Source organism: Chionomys nivalis, chromosome 11, assembly GCF_950005125.1.
Source record: "Chionomys nivalis chromosome 11, mChiNiv1.1, whole genome shotgun sequence".
In the NCBI taxonomy this organism is placed as follows: domain Eukaryota; kingdom Metazoa; phylum Chordata; class Mammalia; order Rodentia; family Cricetidae; genus Chionomys; species Chionomys nivalis.
In genome coordinates this window covers 12225002-12243360 of record NC_080096.1, presented here as the reverse complement: position 1 = coordinate 12243360, position 18359 = coordinate 12225002, and the positions used below count along the sequence as shown (strand labels likewise).

The 18359-nt window shown below is 53.2% G+C and overlaps 1 protein-coding gene across 7 annotated transcripts in view; it reads right to left on the bottom strand.

Moving 5' to 3' along the window:
* Positions 1-18359, bottom strand: part of Arhgef10l (Rho guanine nucleotide exchange factor 10 like) — a 123884-nt gene that overhangs the window by 26149 nt on the left and 79376 nt on the right. For all 7 annotated transcript variants that reach the window (XM_057784345.1, XM_057784346.1, XM_057784347.1 and 4 more), the window contains 4 exons: positions 17702-17802; positions 8377-8498; positions 2134-2220; positions 428-651 (listed from right to left, as the gene is read on the bottom strand). In XM_057784345.1, the coding sequence (XP_057640328.1) occupies positions 428-651; positions 2134-2220; positions 8377-8498; positions 17702-17802 (534 nt within the window). The remainder of the gene's footprint in view (positions 1-427; positions 652-2133; positions 2221-8376; positions 8499-17701; positions 17803-18359) is intronic.

The window sequence follows — 18359 nt, the reverse complement described above, 5'->3', positions numbered from 1 at the left end:
ATCCTTCTCTACAGGACAAGGTGAAGAACAGAGATACAGGGGGTTTCTCTTTCTCACATTCTACCCCCATTAGGCCCTCCTGTACTCACATGGCCCTGCACTAAGCCTCACTGACCATAGGAACCTGAGACTCAGTCACTCAACATGGCGAGACTGCAGGACTCCTGAGCTTCACCAGACTAGAACCTGGCTTGACATGGTGTGTCTAAGGATGTACAGCCAGGAAGTTGTGCCAGAGGTATGGGAGCTATGACATAAGCTACTCCTGACACTTATATGCCACAATGGCTGTCTCCGGTTCCCATCTTCTTGGTGACACCAGGCTGGGGACGAGTGCTTTGGTTAGTGACCCAAAGAACTGGAGGGACTACCTGCAGCCACCTGCCTGGCAGGACAAGCCATCCCGACCCGTCCTCCTGCCCCTCACCTGCCATCCTGTAAGCCGAGGCAGACAGTGGGGTGCGCTGCAGCCGAGGGGTCAGCAGCCACTCGGCTCTCCTCTGTACCCTCAGCCTCCTCCTCCGGATCCGGAATGTACTCTATGCAGAGCACGGGGGCTGCCAGGGGGAAGGACTTGACAGTGCGTGGCGAAGGCCGGTTCAGGGAGAAGATCTCCACCTGGCCACCAGCACCCTCCTGCCCACCTCCAACCTAGAAGCAGAGGCCCAGAGAGGCTGTCAAGCCAGTGACTAGGGCACACCTTCCCAGGGACCGCACCCTGACACAGATACACGGACAAACGCACAGATACACACAGACACATACACAGATACATGGACAAACGCACAGATACATGCAGACACATGCGTACACAGACACACTGTGACTGGGGATAGTAATGGAAAGGGGCTTCCTCTGTCCATCTCACACACAACCTGATCTCACAAAGGTCACTTGTTCCCAGCTATAAGGAAACAAATTAGATTCAGGGGCTAAAGGAAATCAAGAAATGGTTCAAGTAGATGCAATAACCAGTCGGTTTTCCAGTTTCTCCTCTATAAAGGCCTCCCAAATAAGAGCTAATGAGCTATTCTGTCTCCTTAAAACAACGCTCTGTCCCATTCACTGTGTTACTTTTGTATCTAGCTCATGGTATGCACCTCATGTGTATACCTGCCAAGGGAATGGACAGATGCACGCATGTATGTATGAGTGAGCAATTGGATGGATAAGTGGTGGTTGCGTTGGTGGGTGTGTGGAAGGGTGGAAGGTTAGATGGATGACTGGGTGGGTGGGTGGGTGGGTGGGTGGGTGGGTGGGTGGATGGATGGATGGATGGATGGATGGATGGATGGATGGATGGATGACTGGATTGATGCATGGATGGATGGATGGATGGGTGGATGGATGGATGGATGGATGGATGGATGGATGGATGGATGGATGGATGGACAGATGGACAGATGGAAAGATGTACAGATGGATGCACAAATGGATGGATGAATGAATAGATGAAGGATCCACAGGGTAAGTAGATGCATTCATGCATAGATTAATAGATTCACCAGGTGCTAGATGATAATTGGGAAACAGTGAAGGAAAATATCAACATTTGTATTGCAGTCTAAAGGGTAAGCCAAGGTTCTGCTGCACAAATTCCCAGGGACAGGCAGGAGCATGTGCTAGAGGGTGGCGAGGGGCAGGGAAGCCAGAACCTTGCATATAGGAGGACACAAACAGCAACCCAAGGAGCATGGGGGCCCCTCATTTTAAAAAAGACAGAGCTTTGCTGAGAACCCTGGAAGTAGACAAGGTGGCTAGAAGCTCCATTGAGACTAGGAAGAGCCAGTGCTGATGCCTAAGCCCTGGGCGGAGCCGGAGACCCAGCCCTCCTATGACCTGAGCCTCTTCTGACCTGGGCCTCCTGTAATCTGGACCTCTGCATAGCTTACTCTTATCTGTCTCCGAGAAGTCTGGGCCCTTACCAACACCTCCCTGGCCCTGGGTGCAGTTACCCTGGATAAGGCTCCACCACCAACCCCACCTCCAAGCCCCGAAGTTCCTAGGAAGCCTTTGACAGAGCTGCTAGACAGGTGGGTGGCTTTCTCAGAACACTTCTTGAGAGTCACCCTCTCTGTCCCCATCGTGAGGACAGACCGCCACCCTGTCCTAGCTAGGCGAAGGACTACTTACCCAGAGGTAGCCCTGTGGAAGGGAAGTGCTGACAGCGGAGAAGCCCAGCAGGGGACAGTTGACAGGACTGTGGACCAGGCCCCCAAGCTGTAGAGACAGAGAGAAAGAGCAGCAGTAGCTCAATCGATGAGCTGCCAAAACACCAACATGTGACAGACTTCTGAGCCCATCACCCCCCATGAGAATCCCTGAGGATGGGGGCCAAGAAAGTGATGCATGCCACATACATAGTTTCCTGTGCTTCATGTTTGATCATCACTCTTCTAGAACCTTCTGTCCAGAAAAGGCCTGACTGATGCCTATATCCGCCCAGTCTCTGGAACCAGGCAGCTCCTGGATAAGGCTTGTTGATGACCACTAAGCTCTCTGACTCCATCCAAGCACTTTATTTTGCAGATGGAGAAGACGAAGCCAACGGAGGGCCAGGGCCAGAGCTAGGTCACAGAGGATGTAAGTGGTATGGTCCTGCTTGCTTCTGCACCCCAATGGCCTCCCACATGCCTCCAGAGAGCTGTGAGGAGGTGGAAATCAGGTAAGGGGGCTCTGCATCAGTACCTCTCTACAGAAGGACGCCCTGGGACAGGGGACTGGGTGGGTCCAGGAAGGGAAACACGGAAACTGGGACTTGACTGGAAGCCAGTTGCCAGTGAGAGCTGCGCACGGCTTACACTGCCTCTTGCATCGGCTGCTTCCAGCTCCTGACTCAGTGGCCCCTCAGAGCTCTGCTTCAGGTGCCGACCCAGACAGCCTGTCTCTCTGGACAGTACAGCGTTATAAGGACCGGGGAGGGGGGGGGAGACAGCTGGGAGGTGCTACCACAAGAGTCATAGAGAGATACTTGACTTTTTCCCAGGCAGCTGCTGCCCTCTGCTGGTGAAGAACTGCCGGTCCTGCCCTGCTGAAACATTTGCCAAGATTCCTAATGGTCACAGGCAAAAGGGCCAAAAGTTGCCCCGGACACCCTCCTCGTGTAGCAGTTAGCCAGACTGAGACTCAGAGAGGGGACACGGCTGTGTCGAGGTTGCACAGCATATTAGGGGCAGAGGCAGGGCTAAACTCAGACTTCCCATTCCTGGTTGGTGCTTTCTCTACTCTCACTGAAGTTCTACCTGAAAGCACCAGGCCAGAGACCTCGGGGGCTATGAGGTTCCACTTCTTCCCAACTGGGGATCCAGGGCCCACACACTGAGAGAGAAGCCTCCGTGGCTATGCTGGTGGAAGGGCCCCACCTTTCTTCCAGGCTGCCATTCCTGCCCTCTCAGAGGAGGAGGGTGGCATCAAATCCGGGACTCAGGTGTCTCCATGGCAATTCCCATGGGCCCTAATGTCAGTTGATTGGCAGAAATGAGTCAGAGATGGTGTAACAACTACAAGCTTCCTTGTGTCTTTAGCCTGGCGGTGGCGCACGCCTTTAATCCCAGCACTTGGGAGCCAGAGAGACAGACAGATCTCTGTGAGTTCGAGGCCAGCCTGGTCTACAAAATGAGTTCTAGAACAGCCAGGACTGTTACACAGTCTTGTGGGAGGGAGGACCAGTGTCCAGACCCCATTCTTGCGCCAGACAGGAAGCTGACATCTGGAAAGCCAGGCGCACGAAGAGGCAGGGTACTAGCTGGTGAGTGGATGTGGGCTCTGCATTCAGCCAGCATGGCACCAACCCTGCTTATACATCAACTTCCTGTAAGTGGGGCCTAGCATCTCCCTGGAAGGTCTTAGGCCTGAAGAGGACAGCTAAACAGTATGGAGCACAGGCCCGGGCACCTGGCACCCAGCAGCCCTGTGGTTTTTGAAGCCTACATAAAATTCTCCAGCATGTGCCACAGCTGAGCAACTACACAGCCAGTGGTCTTTAGGGCTCCCAACTGCTGTGCTGCAGATACAGTTTGAGTGTGTTCCCCAAAGGCCTGTGTGCTGGAAGCCTAGTCCCCAGGGTGGCTGTGTTAAGGTAGTGAGACTTTCAGGAGGTGGCACACAGGGAGGTAATTAGGCTAAGGATGGATCACCCTTGGAAGAGATTAATGTTCTCATGGGACCCCAGTTTCCCTGAGAGTGGGCCGTTACCAAATAAACTGGCCTGATGATAAGCCTTCTGGGCTTCCAATCTCACCAAATGATGGTCTTCACGCATGATCATGTGATCACCCCCATCACCCCGAATGGATTGGGGCTGTCTGATGTCCAGCTTCCAAAGCTGTGAGCCAAATAAACCTATTTTCTTTATACAATATCCAAACTCAAGTGCTTAGACATAGCCACAGCAAACAGCCTGTAGCAGTTCTGAACAACTGAGTTTGTGGCCATCAGAACAGAGACTGCTGGGTAAGGAAGCCGAGGAACAAGCTGTCTGACTACAGATCCCAGTGGGGCCAGGCTATAACCCCAGTTCCACAAGGGACTGGAGTCTCAAAGCATTTCAGAGAGCCCGAGAGATGGCTCAGCATGTAAAGGGGCTTGCCACCCAGTCCCACGACCTGAGCTCAATGTCCTAAACTCCCAAGGTGGAAGTGTAAAACTGACACAAATTGTCCTCTGACCCCCCATGTGCACCACAGCAAGCCCCCCCACAAATAAATACATAAATACACGTAATTGTTAAAATTAAAGAATCTCAGAATGCACATGCCCCACCCTCCCAAGCCCGTGCCCAGGCAGGCCTTGAGACTGACCTGGTTTGTGGCATGTCCTCCCCTGACCTCTTGCTGCCCCTCCAGACACAGGCCCCCTACTTTGAAATGGAGCCAAGAGTCTAAGGAGATTCCTCAAACATCCCAGTGGTCAAGCCTTTGGGAAATCCCAGGAGACCCAGAGGCCTTTTCCTGGGGTAAAAATGTCCTGAGATGTTTACTTCTGTTCCTTGAGGCCTGAGTGCATCGGACACAAATGTGTCATGATGCACATACATGCATGTGCATGTGTGTCCACGTGTGCATAAGGTTCAGAGGTCAACACTGGTCCTCAACCACCTTCCACCTGATTTTTTGAGACAGGGTATCTTACAGTGCCTGGAGTCCCGCCCATCTCTGCCTCCCCATGCTGGGATGACTACAGGCCCACACTACACGCCCATCTTTTTTACATGAATGCTAGGGATCAAATTCATGTCTGCATGGCAAGCATTTACCACTAGGCCATCTCTCAAGGTCCTTAGCCATATTATTTAATCCTCACTGTGACCCGGTCAGGGTCCTCCATGGCCTCTCCAGCTGCTGCTGAAGATGGGGTTGTATAGTAGGAGCTACAACAGCTTTCTAGTATCACATGACTGGGGCATTCCAGGCTGGGCACAAGGAGAGCAGGGAAACCCCCAGGAAGCCTCCTCTCACAGTCCCCCACAGCCAATGCCCCTGCCAACCAGAGGACTGGCATGGCCCAGCTTGGGCACGGCTGGCTATCAGCTCCAAGAAGAGCATTGCTCCTCAATCCCCAGCAAGGATAGAATCCAACACACACTTCACTTAACAGCTAAAGGCCAGGGTCTTGTCTGCCCAGGAAAGAGGCAGAGCCAACAATTCCGTTGCCAAACTCTAGCCTTCTCAGGGAAGAAACAGGCTAGCTGCCAACTCATGTAGCTACCTGAGAACCCGCATGAGCTGAGAGGAGCCTGGGCACCTGCCCACATGCACATCTGGTCCCACGATAATTGGGCAAGGCTGGCAGTCTCCGCTCTGATTCATCTGGCTGCCAGCACCAAGCTGATGGGGCACAGCTGTCTGAGTTAGGTAGGCGGCGGGCAAAATAGAGCTAGAGGAACCCAGAGAATACGGCCAGACAGGCTCTGGCGGGTCCCCCAGGATTCCCTTTCTCTGGGACCGTTACCCACATAGATTCATGTAGGGCTCTCTCAGCTGACATGGGGGCTCCGCGGGAACACCAAGCATGGGCTGAGCACTCTGCCCGCCCACATGTTCTGGAACCCTAACAGCTGTGAAGAGGTACATAGGCCCTCGCTCATCCTCCCAGGTTCAAGATGGCAGATAGTTCCCAGGTATCAGTTCTTTCCGGAAACAAGCCTACTTGGAGACTCCATCAGTGTCTGACCTGTGAGGGCTTACTCAGGGGTGGCCTGTGTATCAGGAAACCCTAAGACCCTAGGGGAGATAGAAGACTCCAGACCCCACTGCAGAGGCTACACTCCAGGGCTAGCCTTGTGTAAGTAACAAGGACAGACCCCAACAGCTTCCTCTCCACAGATTCTGTCTTCCACACCGAGGCCCACGGTAACTCCCAGTCCTTCATTATTTCCCTAAAATACAAGGCACGTTCAGGCCATACTCTGAAGGATAATTTTTTTAAGTAATACACAGGAAAGCTGAGCAGTGGTGGCGCATGCCTTTAATCCCATCACTCAGGAGGCAGGCGGATCTTAAAGTTCAAGGCCAGCCTGGTCTACAAAATGAGTTCTAGGACAGCCAGAGCTACATAGAGAAAAACTGTCTCAAAAAAAAAAAAAGTATTACATGTGAGACAGCAGAGATGGCTCAGTAGTTAAGAGCACTGGCTGCTCTTCCAGAGGCCTAGGTTCAATTCCCAGCACCCACATGGCAGCTCACAATCCTCTGTAACTTCAGTTCTCTGTGGGTATTGCATACATGTGGTACACACACATACATGCCAGCAAAAAAAAAAACAAAAAACCCATATATGTATAAAATAAAAATGAATAAATTTCCAAAAGATAAATAAACCTTAAGTAGTACATGGCTTCATTCTTTATCCTGATCAGAGACCGGGTGCAGCCTCACTCTGTAGCAGAAGTGAGAGTCTTTCTTACTTTTCCTTGATCCACCAGGTCCCCCCCTGACTCCACCTCTGGCACACCCACCCACCCTGCCCCCCCCACACACACCCAACTCTGAGCTCCAAGCCTTATTCAGCTATTTCAGCCTCTTCTTCTGTCCACATAGCCCCACCTCCAAGAACTCAAATCGAGATGCAGATGCCACCATTGCCTGGATCCACCAGGGCTCCAAGAACAAAACCCTTCAAGGCTGCCATGGTCTCCCTCGCCCAGCGACAGACCTCATCACCCATAGCAATAGTCTCAAAGTCCCCTCCAGAACTCACATTGAAACTTAACGGTCACTGTAACAGGTCTAGAAGATGGCTCCTTTAAGAGACAACTAATCCAAGCTCCATCCTGCTTCCTGCCGGCCCCTTTTGATTGGCCTGCTCCATACTGACTACTTAGAATATGGATCCCCTGGGCCCTCTGGGGTCTCTGTCCTTCTTGCTATGTGGCTTTCTGTTTAATGCCACCTCCTCCAAGGGGCTCTCTCTGCACCCACTAACCATGCAGTCCCCACTTCCACGCCTGCCGTATCTCTGCTCTATGCTCTCTAGTTCCCTTCAACTCCCTCCTGGGTGCTGAGGTCCTGCCTGTCTTTGTCCCCTAGACTGAAGGCTGCATGAGGTGGGAACCTCGTACGTCCTGGTCACCAGTGCACTCCCAGCTCTAGCATACAGAGATGACCTGCGAACGGACAGATGAATAAAGGAATGAACGATGAACTTACATCGCATGGGTGCTCTTTCAGCTCTTAGAGCCCCAGTCTACAGCCCAGCCCGCACGGCTCCTGCGACTATTTATCTGTGCTGGGTCCCACGCTCGCTCGCCCGTCCCAGAGCTCAGGGTCCTCAGCTGCTTGGGAGATGCTCCAGATGGAGGGGTGGGCTCTGCCAGGACATAAGGGACAAGTGACAGATGGGGTGGGGGCGAGCGTCCTGGTGGTTAATACCACGGAGACTGTCATCATGTCGGACCGACCCCTCTATTGGCTGTCATTCTGGAAGACCTGTCTGGCTTCTATCTCCTGTGAAATTCTGTCCTAGTCACTATCGCAAGAAGTGCAGCTAAACACAAGAAGAGCGTCGTGAGCAAGTGAGAGGGCGTGATGACCACGGAGCACCCCAGGATAAGGGCAGTAGTCACCAAAGTCAGCACTGACCTGGTGGCATCATCTCGGGCACAGTCCCGAGTCAGGCCTTCAATAGATGAGGTGGCTGGCATTCGCTATCATAAAATAATGGAATTTTCCACCCCGTGACCCGTGCGGGTCATTCACAAACACCCTTCCTCCTGGTGGGAATGCTGACTCACAGAACAACAAAAAAAGGCTTAGCCCCCTGGGTCACTCAGCTGGACTGAGACACTGGACCTCTCCAGCTGCAGCAGACGCTACCTGGGCACTGGTTCTCCCAGGCTAGGCAGGGCCACCACAGTTACCATGTGCCAGGTCCACTCACCTGCAGGCTGAGGGCCCGGGAGGAGAAGGCGGGGACGCAGCAGGCCAGAATGGGGCACCAGAATGGGGCTTTGCTTTTCCTGTCCTCATCAGGACACAGCCATCCTGGCTGGTTCTCCTCCCCTGCAGCGAGAGGAAGCGGGTGGGCAGAGTTAGTGAGTGTGAACCCCAGCAGGCAGTAACTGACCCTCAACCCTGAGCATCACCACAGCAGGCCGGGTCCCATGGTGACCTCACTGCCCTGATCAGTGCCCCACCCCACATGCCTGTTGGTCTGAGAGGAAGCCCAGCCTCAGTCTATGAAGTTGGCTCTGGTCCACAGGCAAGGATCTGGGACACCCAAGAACAGAATCCCAGCCTGACTCTACTATTGAGCAACCTCTGAGGACACCCCAACCCCTTGAGCCTCAATTCCTCTGCTGGTGGGCAGGGGAGATGGTCAGTAGATGAAGGACTTGCTGGGCAAGCATGGGGACCTGAGTTCAGATCCCCGGCACCCATGTAAAAGCTGGGCGTGAAAGTGAGTATCTGAAACCCCAGGAGAGTTGGTAGAGACAGACAGATAGACAGACAGATCTTAGGGGCTCCATGACCATCAAGTCTAGCCAACAAATGAATGAATGAATGAATAAATAAATAAGCAAATAAATAAATGTGGTCCAAATTCAAAGAGAGACCTTGCTCCAAGAGTCAGGGTAAAGAGTGACAGAGGAAAGGCATACAATCTCAACTTCGGGCCTTCACATGTGCCTACACAGGTGAGTTCAGTCATATAGACACACGCATCACACATAAAAGAAAGGAAAGAAGAAATGAGAGAGAGAGAGAGAGAGAGAGAGAGAGAGAGAGAGAGACCTTGAGGCTCTAGATGTGGCTCAGTTGGTGGAGCATTCACCCAGCATGCAAGAGGAATCCCCAGTGAGGAATGAACCAGGTGCGGTGGCCACACACCCACAGTCCAGTCCTCAGGCAGGAGGATCAAATGTTCAAGGTCATCCTCAGCTACATAGTGAGGTCCAGGCCTGGACCATGTGCGGCCCGCCTGTGCGGGAGACTGGGGTTGATAACCATGCCTCCACACTGTGTTAGAACAAGACATGAAAAGTTCCTTGTTTACAAGAACTGACTCAGATGCCTTGGGCTTAACATTAAAGAAATGGGAGGCAAATCTATCCCAGCTTTTGCACTTGACGGTGAGGAGGGCAGTCGGGGCTCTCCTCACAGGTAGCCTCCTCTGAGGACCCCTTTCTGACCACTCTGGCTACGCCAGCCCCCTTTGAGGACTCACTGAAGACTTTGACTCATTTCCCTTGGTGTCTTCACGCGCACCTGAACTCACACATGAGAGGAAACAGGGGTGAACAAACTAAGGTCCACCCCAGGAATTCTGTGACTAAGGAGCCTTCCTCGCTTCTACACAAGCCTGGGACAGCCACCCAGTGTGACAGGGACACCCCCTACAGGGTATGCATGCCCATGTCAGTGAGTACCAAGGTGTGATGGTTGACGCTGAATGCCAACTTAACAGGCTCCTAGATTCACCATGGAGACAACCCCCTGGGCACGGCTGTGAGGGAGTTTCTGTCTTAGCTGAGGTGGGAAGACCCATGTTGAATGTGGGCGGCACCATTCCCTGGGCTGAGGTCACAGAGTAAAACAGAGGAAGTAAGCTGAGCACCAGCATCCGCCTCTCTCTGCTTCCTGACTGGGGATTAATGTGAGTGGCCGCCTCAGGCTCCTGCCGTATGCCTACCCCATCATGGATGTGATGGTGGGTGTCATGTAACCGGCCACCTCCCATTTGTGCTATCGTGCCTACCCCACCATGGATGCGACTGTGAATGCCATGCAACTGGCTGCCTCAGGCTCCCGCTTGCTGCCATCCCTTCCCTCCCTTCCATGATTGAATGCATCCCTCAAACTATGAGAAGAAAAATAAGTGGGGGGGAACCTTCCTTTCTTCCTTGTCTGTGTCAAAGGATGAGAAAAGGAACTAATACAATGGGCTATGAATCCACCTGGCCAGTGTTCATGGCAACAAAATGTTGATACAGTGGTCACCACCCTATAGGTAACACTGACACACAGGGACTGAGAAGCAAAACTAGGTCTTGAATGTGGCAGGCAGTACCCACATGAGGACTTGGCTCTCCTATGTTCCTATAGCTGTGCTCTTTGTACTAAACCTGCAAGAACCAGAGTCCTAATGCTGCTGTCACAGAGGCCTATTGACCCAGCAATGCTAGCTCTGCCCCTAGAGATGCCCACGTGAGGGCACCTATGGCTCTGGGATCATGACAACTGAGCTGTTGGGACAGCAGCCTCCTTAAGTCCCACACCCCTCCTTGGTGGCAAACAGGAATCAAGGACCAGGCCCATGCTGCCCCTGCCTGTGGATGCGTGAGCTGCCCCCAACCTAGCCTCCGAGGTCGTCCCGTAGCAGCTCCACAGCGCACCCCACTGCTCCCTGTTTGAAAACGCCAGTGGAGTCCTGGTCTGCTTGGAGGCAGGCCCAGACTCTACGGAAAGAGCCCAAGGATCATCCTTCCCTCCCAGCCTCGACTCCCGGTCCCCAGGCTCCACAGTGGTCAGCAATTTCAGCATGCAGCTCTGGATGTCCCACTGCCCCTCGACCCCACTAGCTCTGCCTCCACCCTTCCTTCTCAACAGAGTCCCAGCCTCTGTCACGGCTGTCACATCCCTTTACCGCTGCAACTGCCTCCAGGCTGGGACAACTCAACTTACGACCATCCACTTCGCGAGGGTGGGAAAGCAGAGACCAGTCTGTGATTCGGAGCTTTGATCTTTCCCTGGATGGACGCTAGGAGGCACCATCTCTCAGGACGCTGGACAGCCAACTCCAGGCCACCCAAGATGAACAACAGAACCCTCCAGTTCACCACACCAGGCATTTCTGGATGTTGCCTTTTTGGATCTTATCACATTTCCCAACACCCATCAGTGTGTGTGTGTGTGTGCGCGCGCACGCATTCATGCATGTGTGTGTGTGTGTGTGTCCATCAGGCATGCCAGGACAAGCATTCCACAGTCAAGTACACGAGGCACACACACTTGATTAAGGAATGGGCTTTGTTTCCTGTGTTTCTGCCCAACCCAGGGCTAATGGAAATGACCTGACCGTGTCAAAGGTCAACTGTGCTAAACTGCAATGTGTGGGAGGTCAGAGGTTAAATGCAGTTTCCCCTTCAGACACTTTCAACTCAAGATGAGTGCAGGAGGCACGATCCATTGTAACTGAAGGAGCAGGGTTAGCTCTGCTCTTCCACGGACTTCTCTATTCCTGTGTGTGCGCCTGTGTATGAGCCTGCATGTGAGCCTGTGTGTGCACCCATGTGTGAGCCTGCGTGTGTGCCTGTGTGTGAGCCTGCGTGTGAGCCTGTGTGTGCACCCGTGTGTACTAGTGCATGCATGTGGGGGCAGGAGGTTCTCTGTAACACCAATGACCGATGAGGGCCAAAACTTTCCCTCCATGCCCTTCCTACACAACCACGCACACAGAACCAGCCTTTCTAGGGACCACACGCCAATAACCAGGGGCAACCTGAACATAACCTTTCTCCTGGAGCCTGATTTTGCATGGGTGTCTAACATATCCTGTCAATATGACTCCCTTTTGTGAAAGAAACAATGCCAAGCTGATGTGTGCAAGGAGGAACCACCCTCGAGAGTGGCCCAGTCCAAAGCCCAGCTGGGCCAGAGGAGTTGGAGTAAAACACACGGATGACCATGCCTTAAAAATCTGGATGCTTCCTTTAACTCACAAAGGCTGGCTGGTTACCCTGAGGGTCCCTCCCCAGCCTGAAGGGCACAGCATTGACTGTGTTTCCTAATGGGCCCAGAAGAGGCCCTTAACTCTCCAGACCCTGGAAACTGCCCCACAAAGCCTAGCCTTGCCACGGAAAAAGGGAGTGGAAAAGCCAGAGTGTGAGAGACCCACCAGACATAGGATGACTTTAGGACAATATGCACCAAAAGACTCCATCCTTGCATCCTTCCTCTGAGGACCTCCATCCCCTCTGTGTTGGGGAAGCTGAAATGAAGACTCTATGCCACGGGGCATGTCACACAGCTTGCCCAGGCCACCGTGGGAAACGGGCCGCCCTGCCGCCTCTCAGTTAAGGCTCAATGGTAAATAAACAGGACACAATTTGAGATGCTGTCCCCACCCTCAGGGAACTCAGAACCAAACAGACCCTCTCCTGCTGGGCAGGAGATCCGTGGCACTCACCCACCCGACAGCCAGACAGGTGAACGCACGGCCCCCACCCCCACACCTCACCCCAGCTCCTCCCTCCCTCCTTTCCCCTACACACCCACAGCCCATCAGGCCTTGGCGATTTATTACCATATATATTCTTAACGATCTGACCTTCTCCTTCCAGATGGCGCCTTTCTTGCGTGCCACTGGGAGCGTTAAAAGAAAATGGAGTTGAGGCTCCCCATCTGCCACCACCATTGTTCGTGTCACAAACCAGAGCGGCTGCGGCCACTGAACACTGAAAGCCCACTTGGGGTAAAGTGACATTCAGGAGAGGCACCAACGGCACAGCCGTGATTCCAGCTGATGCTAAGCAGAGGTTTATTTAGGACCGTGTTTGTCAGCGCTCCTGGAGCTCAGGAGCCACTGTGGGCTGAAAGCCCCCCTCCCCGGGAACCGTCTCCTCCAGTCTGCTAGAAGCACCCTAGGCACAACCTAACCCAGCCGCCAACTCACTACGTGACACTGAACCTTTTGACACATCTAGAAATAGGGACAGAATCCCAGTCATCTGGAGTTGCTTGGGAGCCTAGAAAGAATACATACGAGGCCTAGGATATACCAGGCCCTGGAGAAATGGTGGTCATCTCTAGTCACCGTCCTTCCTTTGAACACTACTGCGAGTGGCCGAGCCACCTCTAGTCTGCTCGGTGCTCGGCTTCCAGGGTGAGGTCTTCACCACCGTGGACCCTCTGCTCTCAAAGTTTCCAGAACCACAGCTGTCTTCAAGACCCTGTCATACGCCCCTAATTAGTCACGGCCACAGTGGCCAAGTCAGGTGTCCTTCCTCTAAGCCACCCACTGTGAGAGATGCTGATGGCATCCAGGGAAGCCAGCTGAAGGCCACAACTTCCCAGCTGGGATGTAGGGTCTTGTCCCCCATCCCAAAGAACAAGGCCACCATATCCAGAGAGCTTGGGAAAGCGGTTCCCAACCTGTGGGTCATGACCCCTTTTGGGAGGGCTGAATGGCCCTTTCACAGGGTCACCTAAGACCATCAGAAAACACAGATCTTTACATTACAGTTCATAACAGTAGCAAAATCACAGTTATGAACCAGCAACAAAAAATGGTTTTATGGTTGGGGGGGTCACCATAACATGAGAACTGCATTAAGGGGTCATAGCGTTAGGAAGGTTGAGAACCACTGGCTTCGGGATCCCAGCCCTGGGGTGGTTTGCAGGGTTAATGGAGATTAGGCTTAGGACACAGTCCAAGGCTTCCCAGGCCATGCTCAGGAGGAGGTAGGCATCAGTGATGGGTAGCTGCCAAGACGGGGTTGGGAGATCAGACCAGAAATGAGAGGCAGGGAGGCCGCCACGTTGCATGCAGACCCCTGGCCCAAGCCTCTGATGCTCCTGTGAGTGTGGGCGTGGGTAGGGCTTGTCACACCCAGACCCTCTCTGGAAAGCTGTCAGTGAGAGGTTCTGGGGCCTGGGAATATGAGGACCAAAAGAGTGGAGCCTTGAGAGCTGGGGTGCAGAGCCCCAACTTTCCCTTCCTTCTCTGGAGCCTTCCCTGTGCACCATCTACCAAGTCTTTATGAATGGAGGCTAACAGCTGCAATGAATGGGAAGAGACTGTGACCCAGCTCTGCTCCCAGATGCAGGGCTGCCTCCACACCCCACGTGCTCTCTCCAGAACCTAAAGCACCTGCATGGTCCCTACTCTCTGATTCCCCCAGGGCTGGAAGCTAAACAGCTTGCAGAACAACCCAGCCCAGAAGCCTTGGACTATGAACCTAACAAGGCCATCTGACCCCAAGTCACATGGTGTAAGACCTGTCCCTAGCCACCTTCTGAACCTTCTAGGGCACCTGAGGCCGTACGTACAATGACCAAGGGCCCTTAGAGATCTAGTCTGGTCATGGATGGAAAAACTGGGGCTCAGGGAGAAGGTTGCCTTTCCCAGGACCACAGGGTAATGCTAGACCGCCCTCGGTACTCCTTCTCTTTCCACTTGGAGCCGGGCCTCCTTGAGCTGAATTTACTCTGTGACCCAGGCAGGCTTTGAACTCACCATCCTCCCAGGTCAGCTTCCTGAGTACCTGGGACACAGGTCCAAGCTCCGAGGGCATTATTCAGGGCAAAAGCCTCCCTAGAATGTGTGACACCCTAGTTCCCTCCTGACAGCAGAAGGGAAGGAAGAGGGGAAGGAGGAGGGAAGGGAGGAGGAAATAAAAGGGAAGGACGAGGGTTAGGGGAAGATAGGAGTCCCCTAGGGAGGAGGGGGCAGGGAGGCAGGGGAAGTAGGAGAGGGCAGAAGGACAGACGGGCAGGGAGGTTGGGAGGGAGGAAGGGCTCACCCTGGGTCTGCCCAACATTGAAGTCATGTATAATATGGAATCAGTGTGTGCCCGCCTCCAAGGCCCAGTAGGGGGACCCCTTCAGCCCTTCCGAGGGTCAGATCACATGGTAAAGCTCTCAAAGCCCTCCCTCCACCTTCTGTGGACAAGGCCGAGTTCTAAGCTACACCAGGCCTAGCCTAGGACACTGACCAAGCTGGGACAGCTCCTCCAGAGCCACACCCCCTCCCCGCCCCATCCCCCTCTGGACCTGCTCCTCCAAGGCCCTGTGCACAGCAGCAGAATGGCTCACTTTGATGGAGACCCAACTGCGACATCCCAGGTTCCCACGTTTCAGTGAAAACCTTCAGAGCGCACCCTGCAAGCCTCACCCCTGCCCGACAGAACACCACTGCCCTCCAAGTCAAGCACCTACTTCTGTGACTCCCTCACCCCCAGGCCCTGCCCTCTCTGGCCACTGTTGCCCCAGGACCTGCACACTTGTGATGCACACGCCTGCATCGCTTGGCCCACATCTTCCCAAGGCTTCTCCCTGGTGCAGCCCTCAAATTCAGTGACAGCCACATGGCCCTACTTCGCCATCTGGCACCTCACTTAATGTCCACCTGTCCATCTCAAATTGAAGTTCCTCAAGAGCAGAAGGCCTTCTGAGTTTTGTCAGAGGATGGCTCAGTCCATTAGGTACCTGCCTTACAAGCACAAGTTCCATTCCCAGAGGACACATCACAAAAAAAAAAAAAAAAAAAAAAGCCAGCTGGTGGTGGCGCCGCACGCCTTTAATCCCAGGATTCGGGAGGCAGAGACAGGAAGATCTCTGTGAGTTCGAGGTTAGCCTGGTCTACAAAGTGAGCTCCAGGACAAGTTCCAAACCTACAGAGAGACCTGTCTCGAAAAACCAAAAGAAAAAGCAAAAAAAAAAAAAAAAAAAAAAGCTGGGAAACCCAGGTGTAGTGGCACAGACCTTTCATCCCAGCACATGGGAAGCAGAGGCAGGTGGATCTCTGTAACTTCAAGGCCAGCCTGGTTTCCATAGTGAGGGAGTTCAGGACAGCCAGGGCTACAAGGGGAGACCCTGGCTCAAAAAAACAAGTTGGGAATGGTTGCCTGTGCTTGCAGCGTTTAAGTGAAAGAGGCAGAGATCCCTTGGGCTTGCTGGCCGTCCAGTCTAGCTCAGTTAATGAGCCCCAGAAAAAAAAGTGGGGAGTTGGTGAGGTGGCTCAGTGATTAAGAGCACTGCCCGCTTTCCCAGAGGACCCAGGTTCGGTTCCCAGCACCCACATAGTGGCTCACAACCATCTGTGACTTCAGTTCCAGGGTATCTGATGCCCTTTTTTGGCCTCTGAGGACCTACATGTATGTGGTGCATAGACATAAAGCCCATACATAAAATAAATATTAAAAAGTACATTTATGCACAGTAAAGATAAATGATGTGGGATTCCTGTCTGTATGCTATGAATATGTTTTATTACCATTGATTAATAAAGAAGCTGCTTTGGTAAATGGTAGGGCAGAATATAGCCAGTTGGGAAAACTAAACTGAATTCAGGGAAAAAGAAGGCGGAGCCAGGGAGACCCCATGTAGCTACTGAAGGAGAAAGACACCAAAACCTTACCAGTAAGGCACAGCCTCGTGGCGATAGATTAATAGAAACAGGTTAATTTAAGGTATAAGAGCTAGCTAGGAATATGCCTGAGTCATTGGCCAAGCAGTGTTGTAATTAATATGGTTTTTATGTGATTATTCGGGTCTGGGCGGCCAGGAAATGACGGAGCAGCCTCTGTTTGCAGGTAAAGAAACAGTCCCAGTATCAGCTGGCTTTCTATCATACAGCACTTCTGACTGACCAAGATGCCAAGTAGCAAAACCAACAGGAATGTGGCGGGGATAGGACAGAGGGACAGGGAGGTGGCCTAGGCTCCTGGGGCACAATGCCCGGTATCTGAATCCTACATCTACCCCTTTCTGCTGTGTGACTTCACAAAAGTCACTGCACCTCTCTGGGCCTGAGTCCTCAATGACTAAAATAGAAAGTTTTCAACAGCCCTACCTCAGGGAGCTTGTGAACAATGGTGTAGTTGTGTGTGGAAGTTTGCAAGTATCTGCTACACCGGCAGCATTCTATAGTCTCCCACTGACTTCTCTGTATCAGTACTAATGGGTACACGGTGTAAACAGTCATATAGAGGTTTCTGGTTTATTATTTGTTTATGTGAGTTTTTTAAGCTCCAGGTCTCCTGTAACCCAAACCCACCCCAGCTTTGCCCTGCAGCTAAGACTAACCTTGAACCCCAAATCCTTCTGCCTCAGCCTCCCAAGTGCTAGGATTATTGCATATGCCACCATGCTGGGCACTAAGGAGGCCTTTGGCTAAGATCAGCTAGTCCAGCCTGCTATTTGTTTTCCTGTACTGAGATACCCTTCAGTGCCGATTGGGTACCACCAGCGTATGCTCTCCCCCAGCTGGTAGAAAGCAGGCTGCCGTCACTTTGTGCACCAGGAAAACTCGGCCCTCACTCCCTAGGCATTGTCTCCCTCGCTGGGGCCCTGGTAGCTGCTAATTCACTCTGTGTCAGGTCAGAGGGAGGCTGAGAGAGGAGACTGGTCCAAGGTTCAGAACTGAGCTCCAGGCATTTCTGCATGGTTTCACTCCCTCCCACCGGGAAATGCCCCTGCCTCACTGACCACCGTGGGCTCACACGCTCAACCTCCCTCCCTACACCTGCCCTGGCTGTACTCACTGAGTCCGATCTTCGCCAGGTGCAACCTGTTGACCCAGGAAATCTTGCTCAGGGGGTTCGGTGTGATGAAGACCACCATGAAGCTGATGGGGCGGCCAGACCTGCGGAGGGCAAGATGAGACAGGACCCCATGGGTGCCTGGGAGAGAGGCTCAGCCCCCCGGTAGGCCTCGGAAGGCCTTGCTTCACCTTGGCTCTTTTTCAATCCATGTTCCTGGAGGCCTGCGGCCAGCACCTTGGGGAGACTTCCTTCCACTCTCTGTGATGGGCAGGGGCACCTGGCTAGAGGAGCTAAGCCATTCTCGGTAGCCCAGTCCCAGACCTCCAATGGCCCTGGCTTTATGCCCAGCTAAGGTCCTGGCATCACCACCTGCCAGCATTCCACAGAGGGGGAAAGGACCTCACGCTGTCTCTCTCCAGCACCTGGCACTGGGCAGTCACTCGGGGGACGGTTGCAGAGTGGGAACATGCAGTAAGGGAAAGAGGAAGGAAGGAGAGAAGGAAGGAAGATAAAAGGAAGATGGGAGAGAGAGAGGGATGGAGGGAAGGAGGGAGGGGACTGTCCATGGGAGAGAGGGACAGATAAGATAGCAGGAGGTGGCCTTAGAGCAGCTGGGACCCCTTTAGAGTCCTGTAAGTGACCCAGGCACCCAGGGAGG